Below are 22,259 nucleotides of genomic sequence, written 5' to 3'. Positions count from 1 at the left end.
AGGAATGATGAGATGTGTGCGAAGTAATATAATGATAAAAGTTTAATCGCAGAAGTTGGACAGACAAGTTTAAACACAAGGAAGGTAACTGTGAAGAAGCCTTGAGTAACAGAAGAAATGCTTCAGTTGATTGACAAAAGAAGAAGGTACAAAATTATTCAGAAAAGACAGGAATGCAGCAGTGAAAGCCACTTGTGGAAGTTCAGGTGAGCCAAGCTGAAATGGATGCAGGAAAAATGTGAAGAAATTGAAAATGAAATCATCTTTGGAAGTCCTGGTTCGATGTACAGAAAAGTTAAAACAGTCTACTGTGAAATTAAAAGCAAGCGTGGCAACATTAAGAGTGTAATTGGAATTCCACTGTCAAACACAGAGTAGAGACTGGACAGGTGTAAAAAGTACATTAGCGGAGTAGGACTTACCTGATGATGTGAAAAACGATGAAATTGGAGTCAAGATGGAAGATAGAATCTGCAGTATTAGATAGATAGGTTTAATAAAGCTTTGGAAGACTTTGATCAAATAACAGTGAAGGGGTAGGTAACATTCCATTGGAATTTCTAAAATCGATGGGGAATGAGTAAACGAATGACTATTAATTTGATTTGATTTTATTTGATTTATTTCATGTTCCATAGGCCAACTGTGTTGGATACACAAGGACGTGGAACGAGTCAGTTTTTTACAAATACAATCTGATAATCTTATAGCATATACAGGAATTTGAGTACATAATTATATAAAAATTTATACAGTAAATTCTTGGGCCAGCAATACAGAAAAAGAAATTACATATTTTCTTAGAATCATTAAAACACTACAGAAAACATACACAGAGCACACACAGATGTAGAGCTCAGGTTAAATAACATTCTTAGTGGCATTATGTCAACTTGTATTATATAATATTAAAATATTACAATTTATTTAGTTAAAAATTCATCTAGACTGTAAAAAGCATTTTCTAGCAGAAATATTTTTATTGCTTTCTTAAACTTACTCTTGTTATGAATCTCTGTCTTTATTTCGGGAGGAAGAGCATTGAAGAGTTTAGCTCCAGTGTAGTGGACAACCTTTTGTGCCAAGCTCAAATTTCTGAGCTCGCTGTGTATGTCATTCTTCCTCCGTGTATTATGCTCATGATAATTACTGTTTGGTTGAAATATCTCTATATTTTTACAAACAAAACACATGAGAGAAAAAATATATTGACATGTAGTTGTGTATATTTTAAGTTTACGAAAAATATTTCTACACGAGTCTCTTGGGCACAATCCACATATAATCCTTTAAGCTCGCTTCTGTGCAATGAACACTTTCCTTGCTAATAGCTGGTTGCCCCAAAAAATAATTCCGTACTCAATGAGAGAATGAAAATAGCCTTAGTATGCCAGTTTTGCAGTGTTAGGTTCAACACATGTAGTGACAAATTGCAAAGCATAGGTAGCAGAGCTAAGTCTCTTACAGAGATCAATAATATGGGAAGACCAGTTCATTTTCTTGTCAATGTGCACTCCAAGAAATTTTGTTGTTTCCATTCTTACTATTGGTTGATTACCACATGTCACACTTATCTCTCTCTCTTTTTCTGTTTTTGTACAGAATTGAATAAAGCTGGTCTTACTGGAATTTAATGAGAGACCATTCACCTTAAACCAATTAACCACATGTGGTTAATGAGTTCCTCAAGATTGTTGTCTGTTCTACTGCTCATAAAAATTGTGGTATCATCAGCAAATAATGTAAATTTACACGGCAGACTTGTACATGATGGTAGATCATTTATAAAAATCAGGAATAATAGTGGCCCAAGAATTGAGCACTCCACATGTAATGGAACTCCATTCAGAATCTGAGGAGGTGTCACATACTCCACCCGAGCTATTCAAGACAACTTTTTGTTTTCTGCCTTGGATGTACGACTGTAGCCAATTGCCTGCAACACCACTTATTCCTACTAATTTTGCTTTTTGCAAGAGAATCTGGTGATGAACACAGTGAAACGCTTTGAATAAATCACAGAAGACACCAAGTGCTAGGATTTTTTCATTAAGGGTTTCTAGGACTTCATTTGCAAGTGCATAGACTGCGTCTTCTGTTGAATGGCCCTTTTGAAAGCCAAATTGGCTCTTGCTGAGAAGTCCATTCTTCACAAGATGATCGGTAATTGTTACATTTATTAGCTTTTCTAGAATTTTGGAGAAAGCTGTCAGCAAAGAGATAGGAAGTTGGTGTGTAGACTCTACGAGATATACCGTCATACCCTGGGAATAATATCACCCACACAGTCCCAAAAGTAGCTAGGGCAGATAAGTATGAGAATTATCGCACAGTCAGCTTGACGTCTCATGCATCAAAGTTGCTGGCAAGAATAATGTACAGGATGAAAAGAAAAACATGATCTATTAGATGATAAGTTTGGTTTTCAGAGAGATAAAGACACCAGAGAGGCAGTTTTACATTGCACTTGATAATAGAAGCAAGACTTAAGAAAAATCAATGCACATTTATTGGATCTGTTGGCAAAGAAAAGGCATTTGACCATAAAATGATGCAAAAATACTTAGAAAAGTAGGAGTGAGCTACAAGAAAAGATGGGTAAAATACAGTATGTACAACAACCAAGAGGAAACAACAAGAATGAAAGACCAAGAACATAGTGCTCAGATTGAAAAGGGTGTAAGACAGGGATGCAGTCCTTAGCTTCTGCTGTTCAATCTGTAAATCAAAGAAGCAATGCCGAAAATAAAAGAAAGGTTCTACACAATAGTAAAATTCAGCAGTGAAAGTCAATAAGGATTACATGACCTGTTGACTGAATTGAACAATCTTACAAGCATACACTATGGATTGAGAGTAAACCAAAAAACAGCGAAAGTATTGAAGTAAGAGTGTGGTCGGCATTATATGCAGATGGTCAAAGATTTCATGTCAGTTCATTCACAGCCCAATAAAGGGAACCTTTGTCCATGTAATGCCCATAAATCATTAGTTTATTTTGAATTCCTGACTGAGATAAACAAGACAACACATGAATGAAGTGCATTGTTAAAGTCGTCCATGTTTTTAATCAATTTGTAGTATATTACCCACTTTTGTACAAATGACTTTGATTTCCCAGTATATTTAGATGTCACAGCATGACTCCTTTTCAGACCTTTGGGGTGGCTGCAGAGAAACTCAGCTTCAAAACTTGACACGGAAGCTGCACCCATGTCTCTTCTTGTTTATCTCAGTCAAGAATGCAATGTAAAATAATGCTTTATGCACATTAGATGAATGATGAAGGGTTCTTCTGTAGGGCTGTGAAAGAACTAAGGCAATATTTTTTACCATCTGTGTGTAATGCTGACCATGCTCTTACTTAACAGACTATAGCAGAAATGAGACTAGCAATAAACTTAAACATCAAAATTGGCAGCTACAAAGTAGATGAAATTAAGGATTTTTTTATCTTGGAAGTAAGATAAAACATTACTTATGAAGCAAGGAGGACATAAAAAGCAGACTGACATAGGCAGAGAGGGCGTTCCTGGCCAAAAGAGGTCTGCTAGTGTCAAACAAAGGTTTTAATTTGAGAAAGAAATTTCTGAGAATGCATTTTCAGTGCACAGCATTATATGATAGTGAATCATAGAATGTGGGAACTTCAGAAAAGTAGAGAATTGTAGCTTTTCTACATCTACATCCATACTCCGCAAGCCACCTGACAGTGTGTGGCGGAGGGTACCTTGAGTACCTCTATTGGTTCTCCGGTTCTCCCTTCTATTCCAGTCTCGTATTGTTCGTGGAAAGAAGGATTGTCGGTATGCCTCTGTGTGGGCTCTAATCTCTCTGATTTTATCCTCATGGTCTCTTCGCGAGATATACGTAGGAGGGAGCAATATACTGCTTGACTCTTCGGCGAAGGTATGTTCTCGAAACTTTGACAAAAGCCTGTACCGAGCTACTGAGCGTCTCTCCTGCAGAGTCTTCCACTGGAGTTTATCTATCATCTCCGTAACGCTTTCGCGATTACTAAATGAGCCTGTAACGAAGCGCGCTGCTCTCCGTTGGATCTTCCCTATATCTTCTATCAACCCTATCTGGTACGGATCCCACACTGCTGAGCAGTATTCAAGCAGTGGGCGAACAAACGTACTGTAACCTACTTCCTTTGTTTTCGGATTGCATTTCCTTAGGATTCTTCCAATGAATCTCAGTCTGGCATCTGCTTTACCGACGATCAACATTATATGATCATTCCATTTTAAATCACTCCTAATGTGTACTCCCAGATAATTTATGGTATTAACTGCTTCCAGTTGCTGACCTGCTATTTTGTAGCTAAATGATAAAGGATCTATCTTTCTGTGTATTCTCAGCACATTACACTTGTCTACATTGAGATTCAATTGCTATGGTGCTACAGAAGTATGTTAAAAATTTGCTAGACTTGCTATGGTGCTACAGAAGTATGTTAAAAATTCGCTAGACTTATTGGATGAATGAAGAGGTTCTTTGCAGAATTGATGAAAAAATGAACACATGGAAAACACTGACAAGAAGACACAGTGGAACAGCAGGAGATATGTTAAGACATCAGGAAATAACTTCTGTGATATTAGAGGAAGCTGTAGAGATTAAAAAGTACAGAGGAAGATAGAGACATAGTGTGCAAGTGCTACTCTGAGCTGAAGAGGTTGGCACGAGAGAGGAATCTGTGGTGGACTTCATCAAACCAGTTAAAAGATTGATGACTTAAAGACATAAAAGAAAGATCCAGAAGCTAAGCAATTTTCTGTCTTTTCTTTATTTTGTGAGTTGTGACCTATAGTGGATGTGATGCGTGTCTCATGAGTAATAGTTTTCACTACTTTAAACTACAATCAAAAGCCATAGTAAAGTGTCCTTCATACAGTTATCTGCATTTTTGCACTAACATTATCACACATATGCTTATTCATCCAAAATTAGACAATTCAGCAATTATAGACTGCATACAGTTGTCAGTTGATTGAAGCAGTAAAGCTTTAACTGGAGTTATATGTTCATGATTTTAAATTTTAATGACTCTGAGGCCTTAAACATTTTACTGCTTTTAGTAACTATGAGGTTTAATGTTTTGGGAGAATAAACCCTGTAACAAAATGAAAACTGTATTCCTCATTTTATCATTTGTGTCAGGTGTACTAATCCAATAAGGCTTGTGGGAGAGTCTCTGGAGGGGGAAGGAAGTCTGAATTTAACATTTTTTCTAGAACGAGGTCGTTAGGGGTGGAAACTAGCTCAAACTACTGTACCGGTACAGTGTAGTTGGCCGGGATGATATAGACATGAAAGTGTATGTGTGTGTTTGTGTTTTCGATACTAATTAGCTCTGAAGAAGGAAATTGTAACAAAGCTTAGCAGCACATTCATTCTTGTTTATGTTCCTGTTGACTAATCAACACCTCAACTGTGCTGTGAGTTATTACCTACCTTTAGTCCTTCCACTACTTATATTCTGTGCTAAGGGCTTTAAATTACCATATGAAAATGGTTTTCAATCTAGTATATTCATTCATTAATTTTCTATATTGTATTGGTAGTCGACTAACACTAAATACTATATCCTGTTTGTGCCTACAGATACAAACATGAGCACTATAAGTGATTGCCTTATATAAAATTACTGTAACTGTATTAATTTTGTATTGTGTTTTAGGTGGCTGTACCAGTGCCATGGGGCAAGCTGCTAACATCAGTGCCTGTGTGGACAGCAATACTGTTTCACTCTGGTACTGCCTGGGTTATGTTCACATTATTGAGTGAACTACCAACATATCTGAATACAGTGATGCACTTGAGCCCTGAAAAGGTACAGAATGATCTAGATGTTAAGACAAGTTAATGCGAAAATCATACCAAGGGCATTAATTAAATAAATTTAAAAAATTATGGTTGAGAATTGCAAATTATTTACAGATAAAGAAGATGACTCACCGAAAGGCAGAGGCGCTGCATCATCGAGATGGAACAGCACTTCTGCCTCTCGGTGAGTCATCTTTATTCCTAAATAATTTATAATTTAAAAAATTGAATACACATGGAGACCTGCAAACATGATTGGGCCATAGAGAGTAAGCTCTGTCACCTTCATGTAGTGCTGTAAATGGGGAAAATAACATGCAGAAGTAATGGTTGCTAAAAAGTCTCAAATAACAGAGTCAAAATTACTTTATTGAGTAAATCATAAATTCAGTTTTCAGAAAAATCTGAAATTAAAATTTTACCTATTGACGAACAGCACTATGGATCCTCATGACCAGAAGTTACAGTTCTCTGCACAATTTGGTAGTTTATGATGACGGTAAGCTTTTTTCAGAAGTATTCTCACTTTTGCTGATTCATTTATTGTGTTCCATAAATCTCGCCAAAAAGGAGAACATTCAGGGACATTAAACAAGGCAGGGTATATGTTAAAAAAAGAGATGCAAACCATAGAAACTCAACTACATGTTGTGTTAACAATAAACTGTCATTATACCACTTAAGAATTTTTCATGCTTGCAGTAGCTAAATGTAATCAAGTAAGTTAGAAAGAAAACTGCTTCTTTGAATAAAGCTGCTGCTGAAGGCTCGCAAAGACAAGATTAGACTGATTACCACTGCACAAAGGCATTTATGTGGTCATTGTTCCTACAGTAAATATGTGAATTGAATGGGGAAAAATCTTAATTTGTGGTATAGTGGAAAATACCATTGGCTGTGTACTTCACAGTAGTTTGCTGACCATGGTTGAAGATGTAGATGTTTTCTAGATAACTGAGCAATGGGAAACTAGATGCCTAGATCACAACTCACTATGGTGGGGCCAAAGTGCCTGGATATGACAGTGGCCGTGTGTGTGTGTGTGTGTGTGTGTGTGTGTGTGTGTGTGTGTTTCTTCATCTGATGAAGGACTTTGTTCAATAACTCAATAATTCCTATAGTCTACTTTTAAATGTGCCTGCCTGTCACTAAATAACTCCTCTTTGTGGTGAGTAGAAGTCTGTACTAATTCATATTGCTGCTATACGAAATAATTCCTGTAAAATTACTATTGGAACTTAATGTTTACTTTATTATATTTGTATTTCTAAAATAGTTTCCTACATTTTTAAGTACTGTGCTGGGCAATCAAATGACGTGCAGGCAGTCAGGCAAATGAGCCATTGCGTAGCGGACCATACTGCTCTGGCTGAGTGCCTGCTTAGAATGGGAAGCATATACTATCTGTGCCTGCCTCCACGTGAGCTGATGGACACTCGAGGGCACCTGTGCCCCACAGGGCAGCACTGGAACTACCTCTTGTTAATAGACAGCATTTTGCCATATTTTTCACCAAGAAAGTGTACTGCAATTGTGAAATTTTAATATCGTAATAACATTATGAGATTTCTCATTTATTATTCAAGCAGCTTACAAGAAACTTAACTTATACTATACATTCTTGCAATTCGTCGGAAAGGAGAATGTTAGGAGAGATGCACTCAGCAACCAAGCTATGATATGATACTTGTTCACCAGTCTCATGCGATAATGTGTATCTGATGTAGACTAAGTGAACTTTGTATTCAGTGCTGGACCTAGTTTTAATGTAGAATATTCTGCATGACACTTTTGGCATGGTTCTAATGGGGAATGGATAACCAAATAGGGTCATTCCATGTCAATTCAACCAGGGGCTACAGCTCATAGTCTCAGATTTGACTGAAATTCAGTACACTAATTCTACCCTGTGTGGAACACTCGTGTGCAAAGTATTAGTTTCCCCTTACAATTAGTTCCAGAATTATGACTTGTGTAAGAAGGTGGCGTGACCCAGAAATTGCAACCCACATCTGGCAATCTATCTTCAGACCCAACTTCAGGTCTTAATAACTTCGGAACTATTTCACACAGTCCAGTGAAATTTTTACAACCCAGTAACATCCATTTAGAGAACACACTCCATGAATCAAAACACGAACAACATATTTCTGAGGGAAAATAAAAAATTCCAAAATGTGATTTAAAAAATGTAATACGTTAAAAGGTACATATTGTAGGTGCCTTCTGTGCCAAATATAATTCGCTCAAAAGGGATATAAATTTTTTTGTGGTAAGCTTAATGTGGCCTAAACACACACAGAACTCATCATACCCATATCAGTCACAAAAATTGAGTTACATACACACGAAAACACAAAAATTTGAAAAATTACCTGAAAAACATGGATTTTCGAAGTGTGGTAGCACAAAAGGGACAAGTGGTATCCAAGCCAAATTTCACACACTGCATAAGTAGACCATAATGATATATATCTCAAAATTTCAGCATGTTATTGAAAGACATTCGTGTACAATGGAAGTTGACAGATGTATTTGGTGATGTGGCCATTGTTCCACAACACAATTTTGTAAAAACATATCATAAACTGTTCTGCCTCTTCTTATCCTCTCCCACAACTGTTTAATCACTAAGCAACAACATATAGACAGATTAACACAACCTATCATTAATGTTTACTGCACCTTAACTGCTAAAAACCAGTTGATTGTGCTTCGAACAGAAGTTCTCCCACACTTTAGCTACTGTACTCTGTACATTGAGTGGCAAATTGTACTGTCTTCCTGACACTGTGGTAGGAACTGGAACTGTCATAAGAATAAGTTCAAAAGGAATCTAACACCGGTCTGCCAAACATGGCCAATGAAATGATCTTGCTGGTCCTGCTGGTGCCATGAAGTTCACAAATACATCACCTTCTGCTTCACAGCAATCTGCAACACATCCTAAGTACCATTTGTCATCATAAACAGCAATAACATAGCAACCTGGTTGTATGTTGCTGCTTTTGCTTCTGAATCCTGAGTCAGACACACTGTGAAGACACATGTTGTGTGTGAACCTATAGTTATAACGGGACAGTCTGCTCATCTGCACATTGTTGGAGTCCACTGGAGAGAAGTGATGATGGTTCCTTGTGCCTGCAACAGTTTTAACGTCTTCTAGTCTGCTTTTTAGCTACTCTTTGACTGATTTCACCTCATCTTTCGAAACATAGAATGAGTGTATACCAGAGATATGTTTTTGTACCCAGGTAAGTAATTGAAGAGGTGTTAGAATGTGACCTTCTGTAGGGTGCTGCAGACTAGCTTATGATGCCATGTGATTAATGGTAGTACCAATGCCATCGCTTACATTTTTACCATGACTTGTTGCGAAAAAATTCCATTGTGCGTGAATCTGAAAATCATGGTAATGCATGCATAAATTTTTGAGATTTTTACAGTTTTTGTACTAACTAGCTGCCCCATCACTGAAGTATTTTGCAAAATGTATGGGAGGCAGCTTGTTTTTCATATATGCCATACAGTGCGAATGTGGGCATAAACTGCAATGGCATCATGAATTAAACAGTCACTAAAAACGCACAGGTTCATGACAGACACATCACCTGATTCACCTCTATCATCATCATCAGTTATCTGCTATATTAGCAGGTCCTTTGCCTCTCCATTTTCTGCGATCCATTGCTTCCTTCTTAAGGCTGCTGTCTGTTGTACCGTCCATCATGTTATCCAGTATCTGGAATCTCTTCCTTCCTCGCTTCCTTTTCCCTTCTACATAACCTTCTAAAACTGTTTTTATCAGTCCGTCATTCTTTCTTAATACATGCCCAATCCAATTTCTTTTTCTTCTCTTTATTACATCTAGTAACTGTCTTTTCTCTCCCACTCTTCTCAGTACCTCTTAATTTTTTACTCTGTCCATCCAACTTATTCTTTCCATCTTCCGCCATGTCCAGATCTCAAAAGCCTCCAGCCTTTCTCTGTCTTTTTTCCTCATAGTCCATGTTTCAGCACCATATAGAAGAACACTCCATACAAGACATTTTATGAGTCTCTTTCTGAATTCTCTGTCCAGACTGCTGCAGAAGATTCTCCTTTTCTTAGAAAATGCCTCTTTTGCCATTGCTATCCTTGTTTTAATTTCTGTGGTGCACTTCCAGTCGGTGTCTATCCTGCTTCCAAGATACGTAAAATTTTGCAGCTCTTCTAGTGTTTCTCCATTCAGCACAATTTTTATTTCCTTATTTCCTCCTATTGCCAATACTTTTGTTTTATTTGTGTTAATTTTCATTCCATATTTTTTTCCATTAGTTGCAATGGTGTCCACCAAATCCTGTAATTATTTTTCCCCTGTGGCTAGAAGGACCATGTAATCAGCAAATCTCAAGCACCCTACTCTTCTTCCTCCAATTTCTACTCCTTTGTCATCTAATGAGCATTGGGCAATCATATTTTCCAAGTACAGGTTGAAAAGAGTAGGTGATAAACAGCATCCTTGTCTTACTCCTTTCCCTAGTCTGATCCAGTTTGTACTTTCTCCTCTCACTTTAACTGCAACTTTTTGATTAAGGTATAATGAGTTTATAAGTCTTCTGTTTTTCCAGTCCACTCACTTTTCCCTCATAATAGTCGCCAGCTTGTCCCAAACCACATTGTCAAATGCCTTTTCTAAATCGATGAAGCATATATATAGGTCTCTTCCTTTTTCAATAAACCTTTCTCCCAAGATTCGTAGGAGCCCTATTGCATCTCTGGTGCCCGTATTCCGTCTACAGCCAAACTGCTCCTCGCCGAGATTCTCCTCTATTACTTTTTCAAGTCTTTTATTAATTATTCTTAACATCACTTTGGCTGCATGTGAAATGAGGCTGATTGTCCTGTGCTCGCTGCATTTGTTGGTTCCTTGTTTTTTCGGTAATGGAATCTTTACTGTTATCAAAAAGTCCTCAGGCCATTCACCAAAATATTTCTCTTATTCCATTGTGGTTCAAGCATTTTAGTATTTCTCCCGGTATTGTATCTGTACCTACTGCTTTGCCATTTTTCATTGCAGCAATGGCAGACTTTACTTCTTCCATTATGATGGTCGGTCCTTTCTCTTCATCACTTACACTGTTGTGTGATTCAAGTTCCAGAGTTTCTGGTTTGCTATTTGTGTCATATAGGTCTTTTAGATATTCTTCCCATCTCTGGAGGACATCGTCACGATCTTTGTACACTGCCTCTTCGTCTTTACTCAAAATTTCCATAGTAGCACTTCCTGCTCTGTGTTGTTCCCATGTCATAGTCTTTACTCTGTTGTATAGTAAGTTGTATCTTCCCTTCCTGTCCAGTTCTTCAATTTCATCACATTCCTCTTTTAGCCATTTTTTCCTAGCCTGCTCTGTTTCTCTTCGTAGTTCGTTATTTAACCTTTGGTATATCTTTCTTGCATCTTCAGTGTTCTTGTTTTTCAATTTTCTTCTCTCCTCCATCTTGGAAATCATTTCTTGTGTGACCCATGGTTTTTTTTCCCTTTTCCCTTTTACATATCCTATATTTTGCTGTCCTGCTTTAATGATTCCTTCTTTCAGCATATTCCAGTACTCGTTGGCATTATCAGGTGCTTCTTTGTCTCGTAATGTGTTTAGAACGTCCCGAGACAGCATTTCTGTAATTTGTTCTTTGTTGCACCTTATCTTCTCTAGATCCCACTTCTTCACCATTGTCGCCTTTTTCAGTTTTTTCATTCTTATTTCTATTTCTGCCATAAGTAAGTTGTGGTCACTATTAATATCGGCACCTGATAATGTGTGCACCTTCTTGATTCCATTCCTGTATCTTTCTTCTACCAGTATAAAATCGATTTGGTTTCTGTATTTATCCCCTGGTGATTTCCAAGTGTAGAGCCTCCTCTTATGGTTCTTGAACCATGTGTTTGCTGCTATCAGCTGCCTTTCCCTGCAGAAGTCAATTAACCATTCACCTCTGTCATTTCTCTTTCCAAGACCATGACTGCCTACTATGTTTCCCTCTTTCCCTTCTCCCACAATGGCGTTCCAGTCTCCCATTACTATTTTGCAGCATTTTTTATTTTCATCCATTATTCTCTCTATTACATTGTACGTTTCCTCTACAATTTGGTCATCATGTTCTAAAGTTGGCATATACACCTGGACAATCAGTAAATCTTTTTGTGCTCCTTTCAGTCTTACACCAATAACCTGGTCATTTGCATAGTCTACATATTCCACACATTTAGCCAATTCCTTTGTCATAATCATTCCTACTCCATTAATTCCTTTTACTTCTCCTCCTGAGTAGTATACTGACTGCAACTCTCCATGTCCATTCCATCTTACTTCAGCAACTCCTACGAGGTCCATATGATTCTTCTCCATCTCTCTTTTAAGGTTTTCTAGTTTTCCTGCTTGTAGCAGAGTTCTGACATTCCAGGTACCAATTCTCGTTTTGATTTTTTGCCTCCTTTCAAGTTGTCCCCCCCGGAGATCCGAATGGGGGACTATTTTACCTCCGGACACTGATTTAACATGAGAGGAAGCCATTTTTTGTGCATAAAATGGAGACTGCATTATGCAGGGAAGATAATCTGTGGTGGTATTCTGTTGCCTTCCGCAGTTCTGGAGGCCGCCCCTAACATGGGATACAGACGCCTTTTGCAGCTGCCCGCTCCAGGTCAGACGCTCCATGAGAAGTATAGGTTGGAAAATGAAAGACCCCTAGCCCTCGAAACCTAATAGCGTCAGGGTCGGAAAAGAACAAGAGCTGGCCGAGGGTGGCCAGATAGGAAAGATAAAAGTGAGGAGCCTGGCATAAGTAAGTGAGTAAGTGGAAGCAATGCCAGGACTCTATAGTAAATCGAAAATGGCTGGAGAGTTGCTTGACTGTTGTCCCAATGATATTCTTGGATGGCATCTTGAACTATAAATGCATAATTTTCAGAAAAGTCTAGTATTACTATAATTTCATCTTGTTTCAAATTATCCTTACAAACCTGGAGATAAGCTGATTGTGCTTTTGCTGTGAAGCTGTGTGTGGTCAGTTTATCTGTTTTCAACAAAATCCACTGTACGTTGCTTTGTTTCAAGACTTGAGTGATCCATGTGTGTCCATTGTTTATAAGAAACAAGTTCATCGTCATCCATAAGGAGTTCACCATACAGTTTGTTATTCATGTGTTCTGCGAGATTTGTCTTACCAGGACACTTTTCACACCTGTGTATCATGCACTGGTAGGAACTGATGTCACATACTAGCAGCTTCGTTGCACCTTTGTAATCCAGACCAGAATCCTTTATAGCAGCAAACATCAGCTTAGCATTTTGATGGGTCTCACATACACAAACATTGTGTGTGCCCCATGCACTTACAGGCACAACCCATTTTGGCCGAAGATTGAAAAAAGATTCCTTGAATTCTTCATATAGTTCTGATATGTTGCATAGCAACAGTCTTTTTTGCATCTGTACACGTACATTTCCCATTTTCACCATTACATAGTCTTTTTTTCCAGGAATTATTCGGCTGTAGTCATTATTTTCATAAAACTCCGACACTAGTACTTTTATTTCTGAACTCAATTGCTTATCCTGAGCCTGCTGAAGTTGTGGAAGCACTACTTGGGCTGCTTTTATTTTCCTAGCTTGCTTTACCATATATGTAGAAACATTGAATTCCTTTGCAGTGTAGTCAATAGACCAGCTGGAAGGTGCAAGGGTAAGAATAGCTACTTTTTTCTGGCGTGTGGATATGGCACATTTTTCTTTCAAATCATGCCCAATTTTGTCCAAATCAGAGCATTTCTGGCATGATTTCTGTTCCTTTGGAGCAGATAGTTCTTCCTCTTCCACCATTAGTGTGTCAGCTATTTTGTGTTTTAATTCTATTTGAGCTTCTTGTAGTTTTCTTCTACCATAACTGGGCCTGTCTCTTTTCCCAACTTTGTGTGTCTCCATGGGAGACAAACCAAGAAAACTCACTGGAGTATTTAATTGTTCATCCGCTGTGGTTGTAGGTGGCTGATACTCTTCGTCACTGTCATGTAAATTATCAGAATATTCTTCATTTTTTAGCAGTGTAACACACCTGGAACGTTTCATGTTAAGTCCCATGCACTGAGTCACTTTCAATACTGATTTTATATGAATTTCTCTGAGGCTACACTTCACTGTCTTCTTATGAATCCGAAATGGATCAAAACAACTTCTTTGTGGGAGAGAATACTTATTCAGAAACACTTTCATATGATGATAACAAACACTAAAGTTTCCTGGAACTGTACTTCTTGTGCCCACAGGGTGTATCCCGGATCTCCATAGCAACAAATCTTGGTCCGATTCATCCAGATCATACAGTAAAAAGTGAATGCCACATTTTTTTCCATATGTTGTTTTATGACATTCAGATGCTTGTGCTCTACCAGTATTGAAACTATCAGCTGGAACATTTTCTCAGATTGGTTGAATTGACATGGAATGACCCAATAGTGTTATCAGTATCCACAATGTGTGCAATAGCATTTACAGTAAAACAAACTCCTTGAGCAATATCACCATTAGAATGCTGTGACTTTAGCTTTATGACTTCACTTGTGGCAAAAGAAGCACTGCAGGTGTCTGAAATGACAAGAGGCCTGTTGTGGTGTATGAAGCACTGGGCACAAGATTTTGGGCGTTAGCAGATCACTGGCAGGTGGTGAGCCCTGGTCCTGTGGTGTGGGTCGAGTTTGTGGTGATGAGCTACGAGATCGTGGTGATGGATAACCAGTAGTAAAGGGAGGGGGGGGGGGGGGATCCTGAGGTGTGGCCTGAGGTCTCGTTGACTGGTGCTGACAATCTGACAAAGCAGCGTCAGTAATGTCAGGATGCTGAACAGTCACATGAAACACATTGGACTTGTCACACTGAAATTCCTGTGTGGTGCTTTGGTCTTGTTCAAAGGCACCCAATAAGGTCAAACAAGTCATTTAATGGCGGTTTTTTTGCAGGAGAAGGAGGTTGTTCTGAAGTTCCGAGTCTGGAGTGTGGGCAGGTAACATGTCTCAGACTGCATAATCTGTTTTAAGACTGGGCACAATCAGATTTTCACATATAAACTGACAGTCACAAGTTGGGCCTTGCAAGGAGGTAATCCACTCAGTATATATGACTACAATGGAACTTTGATTTTTAGTTCCTGATTTTACATTTTTCGTGGATCTAGCCATAAATTTGTTACCCCTGTGAAAAACCCATGAGACCAATGCTAATAATTCCCCAATTTTACATTTCTTCCTAGTAATGATTACCTCCATTCTAAGTTCTTACTCAGTGTCTCATTTAACTCATCCTGTTTTCTTCCTATTGACTTTTGATGTGACTGAACAAGTTATAGGTGGCTCAAAAGACAGATGGTTTGCACCACGGGTGATGGCGGAATTAAGGGGATATTTTAGGCCATCATGGAAAGGGGAGATGTGAGAAAGGGAAAGCTGACGTAATCCATGATCGGTGTTGCCAACACAACTTGCAACATGTAGCTTCACCGTGGAATTATGATACAATTATTGCTAGGTTGCAGCAGTAACGGAAAAACAAGACAGTCAACACGAACTGTTCCGGACGAGGCAATACGTGACGAAGGGGCCCAGTCACCACCTTTTCTTGTGTCACTTATAACTCAGTCTCATCTTTTCACATGTATTTCCGATGTACTGTATTCAGCAACAGTATCAATCATCAACCTTTTAAATACAAACACTGTGTCTCGAAGACTATGCTTGATCATAATCGAGGAAATGTCACCCGTTTCCGGCTAATGAACTCTTATTGGGTGGCCACTTGTTAAGTTACCCAATACCCAACCTTGCCACCACAGCACACTAACACGCGTAAAATGAGCTCACTTACCAGATGTCTGGAGAGGGGAACAATTTTGGAACAAACTTTGCTGCTACATGTTTCATGCCCAAAACATCCAAAACGATTGCTTGTCATGAGCCAAAGAATATGCCGATATCATCAGCAATGGCTCTGATGGTGATATGGCTGTTTTCGAGAATCATTTTCTTTACTTCTTCCACATTGTTGTCAGTAATTGATTTGCTATGGCATCCAGGACAGTCATCATTTTCAGCTTCTTCTTGACCCTCTTTGAAATGTTTATACTGTTCTCTTTCTTACTGTCACCAAAAGCCACAGTCAACATTTTGAATGTGGTGTTGCACTTTATCCCATTTTTCAAACAAAATTTAATGCAAATTCTTTGATCCATCTTTTCTGAAAGTAAAAATTTGCCAAGCATTTAAGAATACATATAGCCTTTTCAACTGACAATAGTAAACTAAATATTCGAAACAGCTGAAAATCCAGACATACGCCAGGAACACGTGTACCAACATGATAAAAATATTTTAAAAGTCAGATGCAAGAAGCCCATGAAATCAAAAAATTCCTATTACTTTTTGATCGTACCTTGCACGCAACCTACAAAATATTCCAATCCACTAATATAACTCTCCTACCCGTGTGGATAGCCGTTAAAGAACTGCATCTGGGACAGGGATGTGCTCCAGCCATGAATAGAATCTGCTTGGCAGGTGACAACAATGATTGGTGGGCCAGCCAACCTGGATGTGATTTTTTGGCAGTTTGCTGCATCCCACTAGGTGAATAATGGGCTTGTACCGAAGTTACACCTTAGTTATACAGTTTGCAAACATTTAGAAAACTTTGGCCACTTTCATATGAATAACATTACATACTGGCAGCTGGGGTACACATGTTCCATCCCAGGGGGGTGTCTAATTGGCGGGCGGGGGGGGGGGGGGGGTGGCAGGATGGACATCTGGCCCCAAACTTGCACCGATGTGGGACAAAGGTACAAGAAAAAGAAGACAGCGCATATTTGTCTCCAAATCATGACCATTTGTCACTTTTTCCATATCTCTGTGGGAGACTCAAGGTCAAAATATTTCCCATGGAACCACCCTATTCAAGTCTCATCACTGACACATCTGATCCATCAGTTAGAACAACCTGTGAAATCACTTTATGAACTCTAATGCAGCTAGTGCATGGCCTTTTATGGAGGCATGACCACACACTGGGTTGCCCTGCTATATACATGGCACCAAAAATAGTGACTGAGAGCAAGGTTGATTACCCAACGTCAGAGCAGGCTTCTCAGCACAACCTACTCAATTCAGTTGACATCCTGTACAACTCATGTTGTTTGGAATCTTCTGCACTCTGACATCAGTTTCCATGAATGACACAGGTAGGAACTGTCCATCAACACACCTTGTAGCCCTGGCCTCAAGTACTGCTGGTCACTGTCCAAACGCCTATGTCTACCAGAGTTCCGACACTGTTTTTTGCCTCCACTGCAGCAGCTTTTGTTCCTGTCTACTCTCACTTTGGTTAACTTTGTAAAAATGTGAATCCTCACAAATCTTCTCAAAATTCTGCTTTTCTCAATCTGACTTTCCCATCTCAATTATGTGGAGTGCAGAATTATGCTTGATAAATTAAAAGACTTCCTTCCCTCCTAATGTAATTGCATACTTAGATGATATGAGATATATTTTTGAGAATTTTTTAATCCTCATCAGTTTTGTGTATAAAATATGATGTGTCCAAGAAATCCCTGTACCCGTAATATTGTATATTGAAGTATTTATATATTTTCATTTGTTGACCTTTTTTGTTCTTAGCCATTGTTTGAAAATTTACAACCACAATGTAATCACAGCTATTATGATGTTGACTGCATTGTCATATGATCTTTACCGCATTGTCATATCATGTTCTATTTACTTTTCACTTTTGACAGTTAATTACTTCCATTTTTGACATTATAATGTGAATCTGTAACTGAGCATTACCTTGAAAAAAGTTTGAAGCACAAATGAGTAAATTTTATCTCATATTTTTCACTCATTGTGACACAAATCACTTTATTGTGTGTAGGGAACTTGCAAACCATTTAGCATAATAGATTTTGAAATTAAAAGAGAATCATTGAGGTTAATTTAGAGTTATTTTTTTACTGTTCAGAAAAACTTCACCAGTCTCAATGCAGCTTTACTCTGAACACTGATCTCAGGCACACGATGAATTACAGTTTGAGATGCTAAAGGAGTGTCTGTGACAGCTGGCATCTGTTTTACCAATGCTACTAAGTGGATGGTTGTTGTTTTGTTATACTGCATTGGTCACTCATCTATTGACCACGTGTTACCGTGAGTTGTATGACTGGCAATGCGGGACCATCCTTATGGCAATTTTTACAAATTTCAGAGCTTGGATTGGTGCTATGGTCCTATGTGCACAAGGTGCTTCATGTGTTTGAAGTATCAGGGATGTTCTTTCGTTGGCCTGAAGATAGTTACTGTTCATAAGCATGTCTTCAGGAGGTAAAAAAGCTGTTACTACTTTTTGACTTCCAACGATCGTGTAGTGCTGTATCCAACTCACACTGAGCGAATGAAGTACATTTTACCTGTTGGGAAGCCTGCTGTGTACCACATAAGGGGGAAGCATATGCAAAAGGGCAGGGGACTGTTAACTGTCAGCGGTTTGAATATGTGATGATTAATAGTGCCCCTAGAGAAGTGGCAGCAAGGAAAGGGAAAGGTTCTCTGTACACTCAGTGTGTAAGCCTGAAGGCCTCATTCAACATTTCAGGTAGTCTATTCTGTCAGCCATTGAGGGAACGGGGCACATCAAGTTGGAGATTGTGGTCCACATTGAAACAAATGATGCCTGATGTCTGGACTCTAAAGTCATATTGGGATCATTCAAGCAGCTAGCAAAGAAGGTTGAGAAGACTGCCTTGCTCATGGAGTTTCAACAAAGCTCACAACTGCAGCATTTCCCTCAGAACTGATCATAGCTCTCTGGATCTCAGTCGAGCAGAAGGCTTGAACCAGAGACTGTAGGGTTCCTCAAATGTGCATTATGCATCAGACAGATGACTGTATGTGGGGTGCACACAAGGAGTTATTAGATTATGTGACTCTCCATGCAGTCCCAATATTGATATCTTTAGGAGAGCGCAGTATGGTAATGTAAACACTCTTACTCGCATTACTTATCTGCCATTGTGAAGTGAACCAGTATCAGTGACAGCAGTGTTTTCTAATTGTTTGCATTTATGGCCTTAATAACCTTGGTGGTGCAAATCTGTGTGTAAAACACAACAGGGTTCTTGTTAGTTATATTTCCTTTCAAATTTTAGTGTAGACATGGGTAGGAAATGTGCTTGCAGTGTGTGACACAAGAGGAACTGACCACTGTTTCCAAACAGTTGTAGACATTGTTGGCCTTGGTCAGCCATCTGCAGATTGCTACCACAGGGTTCAACGAAGGTGAAGGAACTGGCACATCACATGGGCACCTCAAGTGTGTGTTGTCTTGGCCATGGGCTGTGCTGCTGAGGCACCTGTCAATGGTTCAAATGGCTCTGAGCACTATGGGACTCAACATCTTAGGTCATAAGTCCCCTAGAACTTAGAACTACTTAAACCTAACTAACCTAAGGACATCACACACACCCATGCCCGAGGCAGGATTCGAACCTGCGACCGTAGCAGTCTCGCGGTTCCGGACTGCAGCGCCAGAACCGCTAGACCACCGCGGCCGGCACCTGTCAATGTTCCCATCATGAGGGAGCCATGTTCATTTCAGGAGGAGTGGCACATCGTATCCCTTTCATGTCACTTGAGATAGAGGCAGCAGCTACATAGGTAGCAGACTACTTGTGGAGTGCACATTGTATTTTGCAAGCTAGAAAATAGTTTGAAATCCTCCAATAAATGTTCACTACTCAATACTGAGAGAGTAAAATCATATTGCATACAGCATAAAGGCACTTTGGATGTCCAAATTTTAACAATAAATTTCCAAAGCATTTGTAACAAATTTCCTGAATTTACCACCCTCTAGCAAAGCTGTCATATTCAAGTTACATTCAGAACCTGAGAGCGGGTGAAATACAGAGTAAAAAGCTCTGAAATTTTTAAAGAGGTATGGAATGTATACTGAAAAGACAGGTCATACACCATAGGAGGTGGAGTATTCATTGCAGTTGTCAAAAATATTATGTGTATAAATGTCAAAATTGAATGTGACGTGTTATCTGAGCCTTGAGTAACCATTTAGGTAAATTCATATGAATCATTAGAGGGTTTTGCAGCCACCCAATCCTGGTGTAACAGTTGTAGAATCATTCAAAGAATGTTTATTTTCAGTAGTGTGGAAGTACCCCAGCATGCAATATTAGATGGAGGCAACTTTAACCTACCAAGTATGAGCTAGTATATCTATGGATTTGTTGCATGTGGCAAAAACAGCCAGTCTTGTGAAGTAGTTCCGAAAACTTTCTCCAAAAAATATCTTGAACAGTCAGTGTGAGAATCAACACATAATGGAAATGTTTAAATCTCCTAGATGTAAATAGGCCCATCCTTAATGACATATGACAATGTCAGTATAGAGGCAGGGATTAGCAATCACAGTATCATCATAGTGATGGTTGCTAAAGTGAATAAACCCATCAAGAAGTCTAAGAGAGTTTTTATGTTGGAAAGACCAGATAAACATTTGAATGGACATCATTTAGTTTCAATATGATGGACATGAGAATTATTGGCAGTATTTAAAGTGATCTTAAATCATGCGCTGGAAAAGTAACTGCCGAGTAAGTGTATTAAGGATAGAAAAGACCCACTGCAGTTTAATAATAAAATTTGGAAAAAGCTTTGTTGTACACTTGATGTTTAAGAAAAATGTAGAGGGAAAAATTTGTGGAAATTCATGCATCTATAAAAAGATCGATGTTTGAGCAGCTTCCACAATCATATGTTAATGATAGATTTTCCTGCCAAGAATCCTAGAAAATTCTGGTCCTACATGAAATTGCTAAAGAGGGCAAAGGCTCCTATTTAGTCACTCGTAGATCAGTCTGGTGTGGCAGTAGAAGACAGGAACAGGAAAGATGAAGATTAACTTTTCATGTTTAAAATACTATTCACAGAGGAGGATTGTACTTTCATATCATCATCATTTGACCACTGCATAAACACCAGTATGGAGGACATAAAAATAGGCATCCCTGGCATTGAAAAGCAAGTGAAAGAGTTGAAAAAAAATAGTTGCCAGATGCAAAGGGAATCTGAATTCAGTTTTTTTGCATGGGCATTATAATTAGCATGCATTTATCATGAATTTTCCACCCAGTGGGAAGTCCAAAGTGTTTGGAAAAAAATGCTGGTGACACTTATTATATATAAGAAGGGCAAAAGAACAGATCTGCAAAATTACAAATATCCAAATCATTGGTTTGATGCAGAATTATTGAGCAGATTCTGCTGTGGCTGAGTGATTCTAGCCGCTTCAGTCTGCTAGCAGTTGCTGCTGCTACAGTCGCAGGTTCGAATCGTGTCTCGGGCATGGATGTGTGTGATGTCCTTAGATTAGTTAGGTTTAAGTAGTTCTACGTCTAGGGGACTGATGATCTCAGATGATAAGTCCTATAGTGCTTAGAGCCATCTGAACCATCTAAGTTATGATGAAACAAATTTCCTTAAGAGAGAAATGCTTCTGCCCAAAAATTGACACATGTTTAGAAAGCACTGCTCGAGTGAAACTCAGCTTGCACATTCCTTGCATGGATGGAGGGCAACAGGCAGACTTCATATTCCTAGATTTCTGGAAGCATGTGATAAAGTGCCACACTGCTGGCTGTTAATAAAGATCCAAGCACATGGAATTAGCTTCTCAAATATGTGAACCGCTCAAAGACTTTTTAAGTAATAGAAGCCAGTATGTTGTCCTGGATGGTGTGTGTTCATCGGAAAATAAGGGATCGTCAGGATACCCCAGAATAGTATGATAGGACTGCTCTTTTTTTCTCTGTAAACATAAACAATCTGATGAATAGATTGAGCAACAGTCTGCAACTGTTTGTCGATGATACTGTAACATAGAGGGAAGTGAGTGACTGTAGAAAGGTATAGGATGATTAGGACAGAACTTCTGTTTGGTCACATGAATGGCATGTTGCTATAAATGTGAAAAAATGGAAGTTGACACAGGTGAGTAGGGAAAACAATTGAGCAATATTTGAGTGCAGTATTAGTGGTGTGCTGCTTGACACAGTCATGCCATTTAAATATCTAGGCATAACATTGCAAAGCAACATGAAATGAAACAAGAATTTAAGGTCAGTTATAGGGAAGGCACTTGGTCGACTTTGGTTTATTGGGAGAATTCTGGGAAAGTGTAACTCATCTGTGAAGCAGATTGTGTACAGAACACTTATACAACCCTCTGTTGAGTACTGCTCAAGTGTTTGGGATCTGTAGCACATTGGATTAAAGAAAGCTGTTGAAGCAGTTCAGTGGCATACTGCTAGAGTTGTTACCTGTAGCTTCAATAAAA

General features: G+C 38.8%; 1 protein-coding gene across 1 annotated transcript in view; it reads left to right on the top strand.

The window, feature by feature from the left end:
- Positions 1–22,259, top strand: part of LOC126159319 (sialin-like) — a 196,829-nt gene that overhangs the window by 128,745 nt on the left and 45,825 nt on the right. The window contains exon 6 of the mRNA XM_049916507.1: positions 5,687–5,839. Within this exon, the coding sequence (XP_049772464.1) occupies positions 5,687–5,839 (153 nt within the window). The remainder of the gene's footprint in view (positions 1–5,686; positions 5,840–22,259) is intronic.

The sequence above is a fragment of the Schistocerca cancellata genome, chromosome 2, assembly GCF_023864275.1.
Source record: "Schistocerca cancellata isolate TAMUIC-IGC-003103 chromosome 2, iqSchCanc2.1, whole genome shotgun sequence".
NCBI lineage: Eukaryota > Metazoa > Arthropoda > Insecta > Orthoptera > Acrididae > Schistocerca > Schistocerca cancellata.
This window is presented reverse-complemented; position numbering and strand designations above follow the sequence as displayed.